Genomic DNA, 15,343 nt, shown 5'->3' on the forward strand with positions numbered 1-15,343 from the left:
GTGGGTGTGGCCCATTGGGTGGTGTGGCCTATTGGGTGGGCGTGGCTGCAGTGGTAACAGCAGACTGGATGGGACTAAAAAGTTCAATCAATCAATTCCAACTTTGCAAGATCTTTTTTTTCCCGCGAGAAGTTGAAATTGACTGATTGATTGAACTTTTGTTTTTGTACACGGCGGCGGAGGCCTAAAGCGAAAAGGTTTTATAAAACCCAGCTGAAGGCCTAGGACTGGGGTGACAGCGTGCGTGCCCACAGAGAGGGCTCTGAGTGCCGCCTCTGGCACCCGTGCCATAGGTTCGCCACCACTGGACTAATACATGACCTGAGTGCTGCATGTGTTGCTCCCAAACTTATAAAGTATGAGCCAAGTTAAGACAAATTATCAGCATGCACACAACAGTAAAAATCACATTAATTGTTCAAAAGCATGCCAAATGCAAACTTTTACCTTTCAATAAAAAGTTGTTTGTATTGTTGAAAGCTTTGTTGTTGTGTTTTTATTGTAATACAAAGGATGTTAATGTATGAGTTGTTTCTTTTTTAAACTAAAACCTCAGTATTCAGGTTATATTGCCGTGTTGGCACTTTGCGATAAATAAGAGGGTTTTGGGTTGCAGTTTGGGGACTCAGTCTCTAAGAAGGTTCGCCATCACTGCCACAGACATTTGAGTTCAATGAGATAAATATGCAATTGTGATAGTCTATGAGGTTTTGCAATAGGCTGCTTTGAATGCTCAACAGATAGAAAGGATAAAACCAATGAATAAAATGATGGCCACGAAGATGATAAAGAAACAATGAAAGAGAATTTGAATTCTTATCGCAAATGCAAATTTTTCCATGTTTCATCAAAAGGCGAGTGACACATCCTTATTCCTTTTGTTAATTAATGACTGGATATTATTTTTACTGCATGTTGAATAATGATAAAAAAAAATATTTAAAAAGTCCTTCAGTGCTAAAGCAGCGCTAAGACCACAAAGTAGTATTGTTCATACCGGTCACTCAAGTGGCCCCCAACAACTTGAGTTAGACAGTAGCCCCAAAAGAAGCTGCTTAACACAATTCCAGACTGTTTCTTGTCCCAATCGAAGAGACTGCTCATGGTGACCACACAGATGGGCATTAGGACCCTGGTACAGTAAAGCAGGCAGGTTCCAAGCAGGAGCATTGTGGTCCATAATCGGGATTCAGGCCTGTTAATATCAGAAGACAGAGAATATTAGTAGGAAGTCAGCACCCCCCCCCCCCAGAGAAGGAAATATTTTAGGGAATATTAAAAAAGGCAGAATATTATATTTCCCCAAAGGAATAATAGAAAAAATCTTAGACAAAACCAGCCCCCAGAAACCAGCCCCCAAGCAGATACTCAGCAGGCCAACTCTGTAGAAATGCAGATTTGATAATCCTATTCAGAAAGACTGGGCCACCTATTAATAAGCAAAATGCCTTCAGCTACAGCCTCAGAGAAGCAGGACATGACCTTTAGGACACAAGAGGATTAACCCAACACCATTAAAATACCAAAAGGGCACACTGCACCTCATGTCAAAGTTCATTGCACAGGAACAGGAACAACCTCAAACAGGAACAACTCCAAACACAAAACCCCAAACAGGTATAAAGCCCATCACTGCCAGTCCATTTTGTCAGCTTTCCCAGAACCACATGCAGTTGGTTCTGTTCTTCAACAAACAGAACCTTCTTTCCCAACAGCCTCCATTTTATTATTTCCCAGCTTGGACTGGACCCTGATGAAGATTTTTCTTTCAACATTAGCATGTTATGTATTTAGGTACCTCAGTAAAATAATCCAATCTCAAAAAAACTTCATCCTGTAGAAGGATAGGCAAGGGGCAGAATTTGGGGTGGAGTCAAGAGAGGAATCAGCCTAGAGTCCCACAAGTGGTGTAAGTCCAACTCCTCTTGAAGTCCTTTAACTCTTATCTAATAATAATAATAATAATAATAATAATAATAATAGTAAAGTTGGAAGGGGCCTTGGAGGTCATCTAGTTCAACCCCCTGCTCAAGCAGGAAACCCTATACCATTTCAGACAAATGGCTGTCCAATCTCTTAAAAACTTCCAGAGTTGGAGCATTCACCACTTCTGGAGGCAGGTTGTTCCACTGGTTAATTGTTCTAACTGTCAGGAAGTTTCTCCTTAGTTCTAGGTTGCTTCTCTCCTTGATTAGTTGCCATCCATTGCTTCTTGTCCTGCCTTTGGGTGCTTTGGAGAATAGCTTGACTCCCTCTTCTTTGGGGCAGCCCCTGAGATATTGGAAGGCTGCTATCATGTCCCCCCTCGTCCTTCTCTTCATTAAACTAGGCATACCCAATTCCTGCAGCATCCCAAAGGTGCTTTTTCAAGAGGCAACTAGACTTTCTGGTTTTTCTTTGAAGACATTTCGCTTCTCATTCAAGAAGCTTCTTCCGCTCTGACTGGATGGTGGGGAATGGAAAGATTTATGTTCCTTGCAGACAGCTGGTCATTTGCATTCTTTTAGTCAACTCACGGTCAGCACGGTCACTGTGTTGTAGGCCTGAGACAGATGATGTCTGTACTTTCAGCAGTTCCAAAAAGACTACACACCCATTTGCACCACTCAGGTGACCTTGCGGATACAGATAAACCTCCAGTTGGCTTCAACGACTCTCTAAAAGAAGGCAAATGACCAGCTGACTGCAAGGAATATAAATCCTTCCATTCCCCACCATCCAGTCAGAGCTGAAGAAGCTTCTGGGATGAGAAGCGAAACGTCTTCAAAGAAAAACAAGAAAGTCCAGTTGCCTCCTGAAAAAAGCACCTTTGGGACAACCATGACCTGGATGACAGAGAATCTCCCTGGCCTCTCATCTAGCATCAATTTAGTGCTGACCATGAGTTGACTAGTTTCTTATCTATAGACATGAACAATAAATTATCTTAACTCAGGGGTCTTCTAACATGGCCACTTTAAGACTTGTGGACTTCAACTCCCAGAATTCCTCAGCCAGCCCTGAGGTGGTGGTGGTGGTGGTGGTAGTGGTGGTATTATTATTATTATTGTTATTGTTATTATTATTATTATTATTATTTGCTTTCACAAACCATGGTTGAAAATGAAACATGATTTAACCTACCAATAAGAAACTTTTTTAAGGACCCCCAAACACCCTCTGAACATTGCTTCCAAAAGTCACTGTCATGGCTATCTTCCATTTTAAAGAGAAAATTAGAAAATTCTGCTACAAGAGGTAAAATAGACTTATCAAACTTAAAAAAAAATCTTTCTCTGTGTGAGAGAGAGAGGAGGGAGAAATCCTTCTTTTTCCAAAAGCAACCAGAATAAAGAAATGATGAATATGGAAAGACTGCCGTCCCTAGATTAGAGGAATGCATGACTCCGCCAGTTAAATCACATTTAGTAAGAAAATAACAAGTTCAGATAGTTATAAGCTGTCTGCAAAGTGACTAATTTTATGACCCAAATTCTCTCTTTAAGCACACCTAAACTCCAATTTATTTCTAAGGGTCACTTAGTAAATTGCACTTAATTCTCAACCTATAATTAAGTTAGTGTTGCCATCGGAAACCACGAGGCCTGATCTGCAAAGCTGATGGGCCGAGCAACAGTATAAATTTGTAATACTTTGGCTTCAGGATTCATCTTTTTGTTTTATTCTTTTATTAAATTAAAGCATCTGAAGGCAGGACAAGAAGCAACGGATGGAACTAATCAAAGAGAGAAGCAACCTAGAAGGGTGGAGAAATTTTCTGACAGTGAGAACAATTAATTAGTGGAACAACCTGCCTCCAGAAGCAGTGAATGCTCCAACACTGGAAGTTTTTAAGAAGAGACTGGACAACCATTTGTCTGAAATGGTATAGAGCAGGGGTAGGCAACCTTGACTCTTTTAGGATTCATGGACTTCAACTCCCAGAATTCCTGAGTCAGCTACGCTGAGGGAAAAGGGAGGTTTCCAAGCTGAGCCATGCTAGCTCAGGAATTCTGGGAGTTGAAGTCCACGAGTCATAAAAGAGCCAAGGTTGCCTACCCCTGGTATAGGGTTTCCTGCCTGAGCAGGGGGTTGGACTAGAAGACCTCCAAGGTCCCTTCCAACTTTATTATTATTATTACTTATTTTCAACACAATTACACAACCAGTTCAGAACTTGTCCCAAGATACCAGAAGGGTACTCCACTGTCTCATAACACAGGAAAGATTTTTCTTCAGCTCTATTCTAAATTCCAATATTTAAATAATAAAGGCACTGCCCCACCTTTTATTTCTTTCAGTTGTGAACTATGGCACGGAAACTCAGGAAATACCTTTTATAGGGTTAACTCTGCCAGCAATTCAAATATTTGCTTTCTCCTTGTACTGTTGAAAGAACGAATACATAACCCACCACAATGCCTCAGCCCTGCTTAGACAACCTAAGGCAGTTCAGATGTCGTTGGGTAGTCCTCGATTTACAATGGTCCTTTTAGTGGTCATTCGAAGTTACAATAGCACAATGAAAAAAGTAACCTATGACTACTTTTCACACTTACGACCGTGGCAGCATCCCCACGGTCACGTGTTCAAAATTCAAATGCTTGTCAACTGATTCATATTTTTTTTAAAAGTTTTATTGAATAACAAAAAAGAAAAGAAAGAGGAAAAAAAATTAAAAACATTGAACGTGGTAAATCAGCATTTGACAAAGATCTCAGTTCATATTGACATTAATTACAAATAAAACTCTTTACAAGAACATCCTTCTAATTTCAATCTTGACTTATCTCATTACAATAACTTCCCTATTTTTGTTTTTTTTCCCCACCATCTATAGAATTTATTCCATATTTGGTAAAAAACTGTTTCATCCTGATTTTTTAGTCTTTTAGTTAACCTGTCTAATTCTGCGCAATACATAATTTTCTGAATTAAAATTTCCCACTAGCTACAACCGTAGCTTTCCAGTTTTGAGCGAATAAAATCCTTGCCGCCGTAACCACATGAATAAATAAATACGTATCCTCTTTACTAACACTTTTTTCAAGGAATCCTAACAACAATGTCTCAGGTTTGTACTGGATGTTTTGCATAATCATTTCTGTCACCCGTTCCCAAACCATGTGCCAGTACACCTGTGCTTCCTTGCATGTCCACCAAATATGAAAAAAGATGCCCCTTTCTTTTTTACATTTCCAACATAAAGATGAGTATCCTTCATACATTTTGGCTAATCTAGCTGGAGGGAGATGCCAAACTGATTCATATTTATGACGGTTGCAGTTCCCGGGGTCATGTGATCCCCTTTTGCGACCTTCCGATAGGCAAAATCGATGGGGAAGCCAGAATTCACTTAACAACCGTGTTACTAATTAACAACTGCGGTGATTCAGTAAACAACTGTGGCCAGAAAGGTGATAAAACTCATGTAATAGTTGTCTCACTTAACAACAGAAAATTTGGGCTCAATTGTGGTCGTAGGTTGAGGACTACCTGTACAGGAAAGATTTTGATTCAGCTCCACTGTAAATTCCAACTCTTAAATAATAGTGCAAAACTTCTGTCCCACATTTTTTTCCTTGAGTTTTGAACAACGGCACTGAAACTTGGCAAATAGGTTTTATAGGGTTAAATCTGCTTGCAGTTCAAATATTAGCTTCCTGCTTGCACTGTTGACAGAATGCATAATCCATCACGATACAGTAGTATTTCTCAACTTTGGCGGCTTTAAGCTGTGTGGACCAACTCCCAGAATTCCTCAGCCTCACATATAGTTGTATTTTAAAAGCCTCCCGGCAAAGCTGGCTAAGGAATGCTGGGAGTTGAAGTCCACGCAGCTTCAAATGGCCAAAATTGAGAAACATCGCATCACAGTGTACCACCTAAGCCCTGCTTACGCAACCTAAGGCAGTCCAAATGTCGCTATACCACAATTCTCATCATCCTTCACCACTGGTCCTAGCTAAGGAAGATGGGATCTGGAGTTCAGAGGCTCCCATTCTGCCCTTTCTTAGCCTGAAAAAAAAAAGGACTGCAGATTTCCCCAAGCTGATGCCTTCCAGCCATTTTGTGCATTACAAGCCAATATGGCTATCACCGTGCAAACGAGGAATTCTGGGAGTGGTAGAACAAAACAGCTGGGAAGCACAGCTGGGAAGGCCTAGATAGTCATAAAAAGACCAAACCTGCCTGCAATTGCCTCTCACAACCTTACAAAGTTGACATCATGTCCACTTATTCTCTTCCCACAACTCCTTTTGCTTAGAAATATCCATGATTCAAAAGACAGTTCACCATTCGGTGTTGTTTTAATACACATCTCAAGCCCTATAAGTTGCATTCATTCTTCCACAACTTGGACAAATGGGTAGTCTTAACTCCCAGAGTCCCCCAGCCTTTCTGGCTGCCGCTAGGTATTCTGGGACTTGAGGTCCACACCCCAACCTGGCCAGGAAAGGCTGGCTGATCTACTTAGATTAGGCCTTTCCTCCCAAAAGCTTAAAAGCAAATGTGACATTTGTCTGCTATGATAGCAGCCATGTTGGCACAACCCACGTAGCCCGCCTCTGGATTAAATAGAATTAAACCTCTAACCAGGAAAAGAGACACCGGGCAACACGGCAAGTCATGGCTGGCTGTAGTTTCCCAGGTCCTATTTTTGGGGGAGGGGGGAGATATCCCAGCATCCTTTGGGGCAGCTGGCTCTTCCTGCTTCTTGCCTGGAGGACTGTTGGCTGCAGATAGGCAAAAATGGGATTCAAAAGGCTTGGAATGACCCAGTTAGGATCAAGCTCAGGAACTGCACCTGAGAAAGAAGGACAGATCTGGAAGGAAGGGAGGGAGGGAGGGAGGAACAGAAGGAAAGGAAAGGAAAGGAAAGGAAAGGAAAGGAAGGGAAGGGAAGGGAAGGGAAAGGAAAGGAAAGGAAAGGAAAGGAAAGGAAAGGAAAGGAAAAAAAAATAGGAGGGAAAGGAAAGGGGAGGATGAGAAAGAAGAAGGAAGGAAGGAAGGAAGGAAGGAAGGAAGGAAGGAAGGAAGGAAGGAAGGAAGGAAGGAAGGAAGGAAGGAAGGAAGATATACCATCCCAGGAGAATAGTTTAGCATGGTGGCCACTCCTGTCCCCTGTGTCACTTTCCTGAAGGACTAATCAATGTATTATGTTACTGATTACATTTCCAACCAGTACTCCCCTAGTTTAACTCCTCTGCCCCAACAACAACTTTGTGAGGTGGGTCGGGCTGAAAGAGAGAGAGAATGGCCTAAATTCACCCAAGGGCATCCAAGTAGGGATTCATATCTGGCTTTTTGAGATGCTAACTAACAAAGAAGTCACTGTAGCACACTGGCCTCCCCCCCTCACCCGTTCCCCCCCCCAAAAAAAACCCAGCCATTTCTATGGAGATTCTCAGTCATCCAGGTCATGGTTGTCTGAAAGGTGCTTTTTCAAATACCAACTGGACTTTTGTGTTTTCCTTTTGGAAAAGCACTTTGGGGTAGCCATTAAGCTGGACTGGGATGGTATGTTCTACAGCTGCCAGTGCTGAAACAGGAACAGACATTGGGTTCATCTGAGCCATGTTCTGGGTTTGGACAACACAACGTGACTTAACCTACCCCAAAATAGTGGTCAGCAGGACTGCTAAAAACTACACAGTTTCTTTTGTGGCTGTAGGTGTGGTTCTGTGGTTATTTTTTTTTTAATGGATCAATGCACATAGACAAGTTCATTTTTTAAAAAATGAGGGAGGTGTTAACAAAACTACTGCATCTTCCTCCCTCTTCTAGAACAAAAACATCTTTTCTTGTTTGTCCTGCCGCCTTCAAAGCAAACACGCTATAATCTTTAACTAAGCAGTAGAAAAATCTCATCCGGGGAAATGATTAACCAACTCACACCCCACAGACTCAGGTTAAATTCTGATTTTATCCCTGCTGGCTTAGAGTCAGGGTCATGGAGAAGCCAGGGAAAGACACTGAACTCTTATGAAACTCTGTGATTTTGTATATATGGGGTGTGTGTGTGTGTGTGTGTGTGTGTGTGTGTGTGTGTGTGTGAGAGAGAGAGAGAGAGAGAGAGAGAGAATTTCCTTCTGTCTTTGATGTTGACCTTCCCTTCTCATCTCAGCCTTGTTCATCATTGCAAAATCCAGCTCAGATACTCTGCATGTCAGTGAACTGCTTTTATTTAACGTCCCCAAAACAGTTGGGAAACAGATGTTGACCTACAAATATCCACTTTTTCCAGCTGCTCAAGCAAGAGTTCACAGCGAGGCGAAGAAACAACTGCCAAATTGGTTTCTACATAGTAAGGTAGGAAATAAACTTGAAGGTAATCAGTTGTCACTCAATCAATGCAGGCTAATTAAGACAGTTATGGTTGCATTAACACTATGGATTTTCAGTTCGTCACTGATTTATTATTTTCTTATAGAAGATTGTTAGGGCATGTTTGGCGCACAATTAGGTGCAAAGGTGGAAGTCTCTAAGCTAAAACGTCTTATAGTCTTTTCCACTGTGTTCTCATGATGTTGCCTGATTCCCTAGTCAGCATCCAGAAGAGATCCTTAGCTGTACTGGGTTCAAGAAGTCTTCCCTCCTTTATTCCAACGCAAATTTTCCCATGGATACAATCTGATGCAGTTCTTTGACTAAGTCCAGTATTTCTCAAGCCAGGGAACTTCAAGTTGTGTGGACTTCAATTCCCAGAATTCCTCAGCCAACATTGTTTCAGGTTCAATGGACATTTGCACTCTGTTGATTTATAGCAAGGGTCTTTAAACTTGGCCCTTTTATGACTTGTGGACTTCAGCTCCCAGAATCCCTCAGCCAGGCACACGTCCCTGGTTGAGGAATTCTGGGAGTCGAAGTCCACAAGTCATAAAAGGGCCAAGTTTGAAGACCCCTGATTTATAGGGTATCAGCTCTCAAAGTGTGATCCTTTTCAGGGGGTCTGCGAAGTTAAATAAATACATGTTTTTAAATTTCCTAGTTTTAATTTCTGATACAACAAAGATGGATAGATATAACTCACGTCAGACAAAGCTCTTTGGAGCCCTCAATCATTTTTAAGGATGTAAAGAGGGCCTGAGATCAAAATATTTGAGAACCACTCTCTTAGAGCAGGGGTGTCAAACTGCCGGCCCGCAGGCTTGGAATTTCTATCATGACGGTCGTAAGTTGAGGCATCCATGTGACTGACCTGATTTTATGACTTTCCTTGCAGCGCCGTTAAGCAAATGCAGTGGTCATCAATCAAACGCAGCAGTCATAAAGCGAATGCTGCAGTCATAAAACAAACCCATTGTTTGCAATATGCGTGTTTTGCCAGAAATTAGAAGTAAACACCGGTTTTGAGCAAAAAAAAAAAAAAAAAACCCATTGCAAATCATAGTCACATGACTGCAGGATGTTGCAAACATTTGTAAATGCAGGCCAGTTACCAAGAGCGTAGAATGTAATCACATGAGCCTGGGGAGAGGAGGGCAGATGTCTTAACACTGAATCCAGGCCCTAAGTCCCTTTTTTAAAGGTCCATCATAACTTTGAACAGTCGTTAAACATAAGGTGACCAACTTTTTTACAATGAAAAAGAGGACACAAATAAATTGAAGAAAAAAAATATCGTAAATAAAAGAAACATTTTATTCATTGCAACAATAATACAGACAACTTGCATGTGCAAAGTTTGCCGGCCGCACTCAGCAGCAATTTGGCGCGCTTAGCAACAATTCCTATTGGCTTTCGAAAGCCAATAGGGGGAGTAGCACAGCTCATGCAAAAGTTGGAAAAAAAAAAACCATCAAAAAAGGTGCCAGAACGCCGTTCTGAGCGTTCTATGAAAAAAAAAAAGCCCTGCAGATTAGTCTTCAAATATCGAAAAGGAGGACCTGAAGGAGGACACTTTTTGAGGGAGGACAGAACTCACAAAAGGGGGACTGTCCTCCTTAAAGGAGGACAATTGGTCACCTTATTAAACAATTGGTCATTAAGCAAGGACTAATTCTGTACACAATGCGGTCTGACTATGCTAGTGACAGCTGGATGGCAGCTGGCCAATTTTGGTTGCTTTGAAAAGCTAAGGAAGTTCAGACCTATTTGGAGGAGATCTCACCAGGAAATCCCCAGGCCATATATTAAATTAGGAAGTTAAAAAGTTAAAAAGAATATTACTGGGTAACTGCGAATCCTTTCCATATTATTACTAACCAAACTGCATGGAAACTCCACTGAAATCAAGAAGCTAAGCTCTGAAGCAGGAATGTGTACTGGTCACATGCAGCCCTGATCAGCTAGTAATGTAAAGACCACAAACTTTTAACATTATTATGTGATTGATATACATTAACCATATTAACAATTTTATATGTGCCCCAAGACAAATCCCTCTTCATTCAATGCAGCCCAGGCAAGCCAAAAGGTTGGACACCCAGGATCTAAAGAAAGTTTATAATTCTATCCAAGTATCAGTTTTTGCTTGGGTGTACAGGTAGTCCTTAACTTACAACCACAACTGGGATTGGAATTTCCATTATAAGTTGGGGCAGTTGTAAAGCGAGTTACCACATGTTGTTGTTGTGAAGTTGTGTCTGACCCATCACGACCCAATGGACAATGTTCCTCCAGGCCTTCCTATCCTCTACCATCTTCTGGAGTCCATTTACGCTCACTCCTACTGTTTCAGTGACTCCATTCAGCCACCTCATTCTCTGTCGTCCCCTTCTTCTATTGCCCTCAATCTTTCCCAGCATTATGCTGTTCTCCAGTGACTCCTTCCTTCTCATCAGGTGGCCAAAGTACTTGAGTTTCAACTTCAAGATCTGGCCTTCTAAAGAGCAGCCAGGGTTGATCTCCTCCAGGACTGACTGGTTGGATTGCCTTGCAGTCCAGGGGACTCACATGAGTCTTCTCCAGCACCATAGTTCAAAGGCCTCAATTCTTTGGCGCTCAGCCTTACTTATAGTCCAACTTTCACAGCCATACATTGCAACTGGGAAAACCATGGCCTTGACTATACACACTTTTGTTTGTAGGGTCGATGTCTCTGCTTTTTAGTATGCGGTCTAGATTTGCCATAGCTTTCCTCCCCAGGAGCAAGCGTCTTTTAATTTCTTGGCTGCAGTCCCCATCTGCGGTGATCTTGAAGCCCAGGAAAATAAAATCTGTCACTACCTCATTTGACCAGATCTTATTTTACAACTATTTTTTACTGGGATCGTTAAGCCAATCACCAGAGTCACATGGTTGTTTAGCAAATCCAGCTTCCCCAATTGAATTTTTTTTCTTGGAAAAATGGAAATCGGTTGGGAAGCTCCTAAATTACGATGCCATGATTGCAGGACACTGCAACCAGTTATAAATGGAAACAATTTGCAAACTGCCCAAAATTGTGATATTATGATTGTGGTTGTGGCGTGAAGGCCATAAATGTAAGGATGTATCGTAAATCACTTTTTACTGAGGTAATCATTAAACAGTTACAAGTGAAAGACAACTTCTATAAGTCTTGGCTTCCCCATTCATTCATTCATTCATTCATTCATTCATTCATTCTTCATTCATTCAATTTCTATAGCCATCCATGTCAAACAAGCAATTCTGGACAGCTATAGAAATTGCGTAAAGAATAAGTAAATATTTGCATTTTTTATTGTACCATTATAAGTGGGCATTATTATTTATTATTCTTACTTTGGTAAGCTCATCAGATTCCCAATCAATCTTGCAGTGGCCTGTCACATGTAGGTGGTCTTAAATTCCTTGCTTTCATCTCTTCTGCTTTGGATTCTTGTTATAGATCCAAGGTCTTCAAACTTGGCCCATTTATGACTTGTGGACTTCAGCTCCTGGAATTCCTCAGCCAGCCACACTGGCTGAGGAATTCTGGGAGTTGAAGTCCACGAGTCATAAAAGGGCCAAGTTTGAAGACCCCTGGTATAGATTGACCATAAGGTCCTTCTTTGTCTAAACTAGGATACCGGTAATCCTTTACTTGTGACCATTCAAAGTTATGGCAGATCCCAAAAGAGGAACTTACAACTTGGATTCAATGTTCCGACAGCCGCCCAGCAAAGCTGGCTGGGGAATTCTGGGAGTTGAAGTCCACGCATCTTAAAGCTGCCAAGATTGAGAAACACTGTGTAGCATCAAGTCTTACACTTGTCAGGCTCCAAAGGGGAGATCACCCCATTTGGATCCAGTCTAAAAAATGACATTTATTTACACTTTTGATTTCTTTCCACGCAGGATTTGATCAAGTTCGCCTATTTTTTTCATAGATTTACAGAAGAGACAGTACCCAGCAGTGATTTCCAAACGTATGAATGAAGTTAGTGTTTTGCTAGGACTCAGGGGTAGGCAACCTTGGCTCTTTTATGACTCGTGGACTTCAACTCCCAGAATTCCTGAGCCAGCCATGCTGAGGGGACAGGGAGAGGTTTCCAAGCTGAGCAATGCTGGCTCAGGAATTCTGGGAATTGAAGTCCACGGGTCATAAAAGAGCCAAGGTTGCCTACCCCTGCCCAAATGCCTGAATTTTGATCACATGACTATGAGGAAAAAATATTTAAATATTTAAACCAGGGGTCTTCAAACTTGGCTCTTTTATGACTCCTGGACTTCAACTCCCAGAATTCCTGAGCCAGCCATGCTGAGGGGACAGGGAGAGGTTTCCAAGCTGAGCCATGCTGGCTCAGGAATTCTGGGAATTAAAGTCCACGGGTCATAAAAGAGCCAAGGTTGCCTACCCCTGTGCTAGGCTGTAAGGGGAATTTCTGAGGTGTTCAGAGATACGCTTAAATTGCTTTTCTTGGTGATACAATAGGTCAGGGGTCCCCAACCTGTGAACCACGGCCCAGTTGTGGGCCATGGCCTTCTGGCAACCGGGCCGTGGGACAGGCTGGCCAGTGTGCACACGTGCGCACCGACACCCCCTCACTTGTGCTAGCACCACAGCTGCAGGGTGCAAAAACAGGACCCACGCCACAGGGCACAAAAACGGCGCCGCCGCACCGCAGGGCACAGAAACAGAAAGCGCTGTGCCATACAAGAATGGGGCAGGGCTAGTAAGTATTGCGCGGGTGCTAGCCCCGCCCCGTTTGCAGCAGGCGCGTGCTCACGGCCCCGTGCGAATGCGTACGCCTGCGTGTAAAATTCTCCCCCCTTCCTTTTACTCTGGTCCGCCCACTGACAAAGGTTGGTGACCTCTGCTATAGTTGTCGTTCTCGACTTACAACCACAACTGAGCCGAAATTTCCATTGCTAAGCAAGGCAGTGGTTAAGTTGTGCCCCCGTTTTACGAATCACCACAGCTGTTAAGTAAACCATGGGCTCAGTCAACAAATGTGGCTTCCCTTGTGGATTTTGCTTGTCAGAAGCTTCCCAGGAACGGTGCCAATGGCAATCCCACGAACCCGGGACACTGCAACCATTGTAAAGGCATGAAGGTTGCCAAGCACTCAATGTTTGACCAAGGTGTCTGTGGAGATTCTCAGTCATCCAAGGCGTGACTGTCCCAAAGGTGCTTTTATCAAAAGGCAACAGGACTTCCTTTGTTTTTCCTTGATGACGTTTCGCTTCTTATCCAAGCAGCTTCGTCAGCTCTGAAGAAGCTGTACTGAAGACGAACTGAAGAAGCTTCTTGAATATGATAGCAGCCTTCCAATATCTCAGGGGCTGCCCCAAAGATGAAGGAGTCAAGCTATTCTCCAAAGCGCCTGAAGGCAGGACAAGAAGCAACGGGTGGAAACTAACCAAAGAGAGAAGCAACCTAGAACTAAGGAGAAATTTCCTGTCAGTTAGAACAATTAACCAGTGGAACAACCTGCCTCCAGAAGCGGTGAATGCTCCAATACTGGAAGTTGTTAAGAAGAGACTGGACAGCCATTTGTCCGAAATGGTATAGGGTTTCCTGCCTGAGCAGGGGGTTGGACTAGAAGACCTCCAAGGTCCCTTCCAACTCTATTATTATTATTATTATTATTATTATAAGCAGAGAGCAAACCCTCCTCCCTTCTAACACTGATGATGTTATAAATAGGGTAATGAAACGTCTGCAAGAAAACAACTAAGCTCAGAGAGCAACAACCCTGAGCTGCAAATAATAATAATCTCTTCTAAATAGCAAATCCTTGGGCAGCATTAATTCTGGGGAGAGAAGAACTTTTGGTTACTTCACTTAAGAATACAGAGTACAGAGAAGAGCAACAAAGATGATTAGGGGACTGGAGGCTAAAGCATATAAGGAAAGGCTGCTGGAATTGGGTATGTCTAGTTTAACGAAGAGAAGGACGAGGGGGAACATGATAGCAATGTTCCAATATCTCAGGGGCTGCCATAAAGAAGAGGGAATTAAGCTATTCTCCAAAGCACCTGAAGGCAGGACAAGAAGCAACGGATGGAAACTAATCAAGGAAAGAAGCAACCTAGAACGAAGGAGAAACTTCCTGACAGTTAGAACAATTAACCAGTGGAACAGCTTGCCTCCAGAAGTGGTGAAAGCTCCAACACTGGAAGTTGTTAAGAAGAGACTGGACAGCCATTTGTCTGAAATGGTACAGGGGTTGGACTAGTTGACCTCTAAAGTCCCTTCCAACATCATCATCATCATTATCATCATCATCATCATCATCATCATCATTATTATTATTATACGCAAAACCTCTTCAAGAAAAAACAAAGTCCAGTTGGCCTTTTGAAAAAAAAGCATCTTTGGGTTATGTGACTGTGGAAAATGCTTCAATGAGAACTGGTCATAAATCACTTTTTTCAGTGCCATTGTCATTTTGAATGGTTATAAAATGAAGGTTGTAAGACGAGGACTAACTGCCTGTAAATTATTTGCTATTGTCTTTTCCTGAATATTATTTAGATTCTCACAGGTGTCCCTGGGATGTCCACCACAATGCTACAGGTAGTCCTTGACTTATGACTAAAGCTGAGCCCAACGTTTCTGTTGTTAAGTGAGAGATGTATTGAGTTTTGCCCCATTTTATGACCTTTCTTGCCACAGTTGCTAAATGAATCACTGCCGTTAATAACCCAGTTGGTTAAGTGAAATTGGCTTCCCTGTTGACTTTGCTTGTCGGAAGTTTGCAAAAGCAGATCACATGACCTTGGGACACACAGCAACAGTCATAAACATGAACCAGTTGCCAAGCATCTGAATTTTGACCACATGCTCCTAGGGATGCTGCAAAGGTCGCAACAGTGAAAAACAATTATAAGTCACATTTTTCAGTGCTGTTGTAACTTTGAACAATCACAATTAACCAGTGGAACAACCTGCCTCCAGAAGCAATGAATGCTCCAACACTGGAAGTTTTTAAGAAGAAACTGGACAGCCATTTGTCCGAAATGTTATAGG

The 15,343-nt window shown here is 42.3% G+C and overlaps 1 protein-coding gene across 1 annotated transcript in view; it reads right to left on the bottom strand.

Annotated features, from left to right (window-relative positions):
* Positions 1-15,343, bottom strand: part of SLC17A9 (solute carrier family 17 member 9) — a 43,072-nt gene that overhangs the window by 25,722 nt on the left and 2,007 nt on the right. The window contains exon 3 of the mRNA XM_039358118.1: positions 998-1,195. Within this exon, the coding sequence (XP_039214052.1) occupies positions 998-1,195 (198 nt within the window). The remainder of the gene's footprint in view (positions 1-997; positions 1,196-15,343) is intronic.

This window comes from Crotalus tigris, unplaced genomic scaffold, assembly GCF_016545835.1.
Source record: "Crotalus tigris isolate CLP2741 ecotype Arizona unplaced genomic scaffold, ASM1654583v1 scf7180000019004.2909048, whole genome shotgun sequence".
Taxonomy (NCBI): domain Eukaryota; kingdom Metazoa; phylum Chordata; class Lepidosauria; order Squamata; family Viperidae; genus Crotalus; species Crotalus tigris.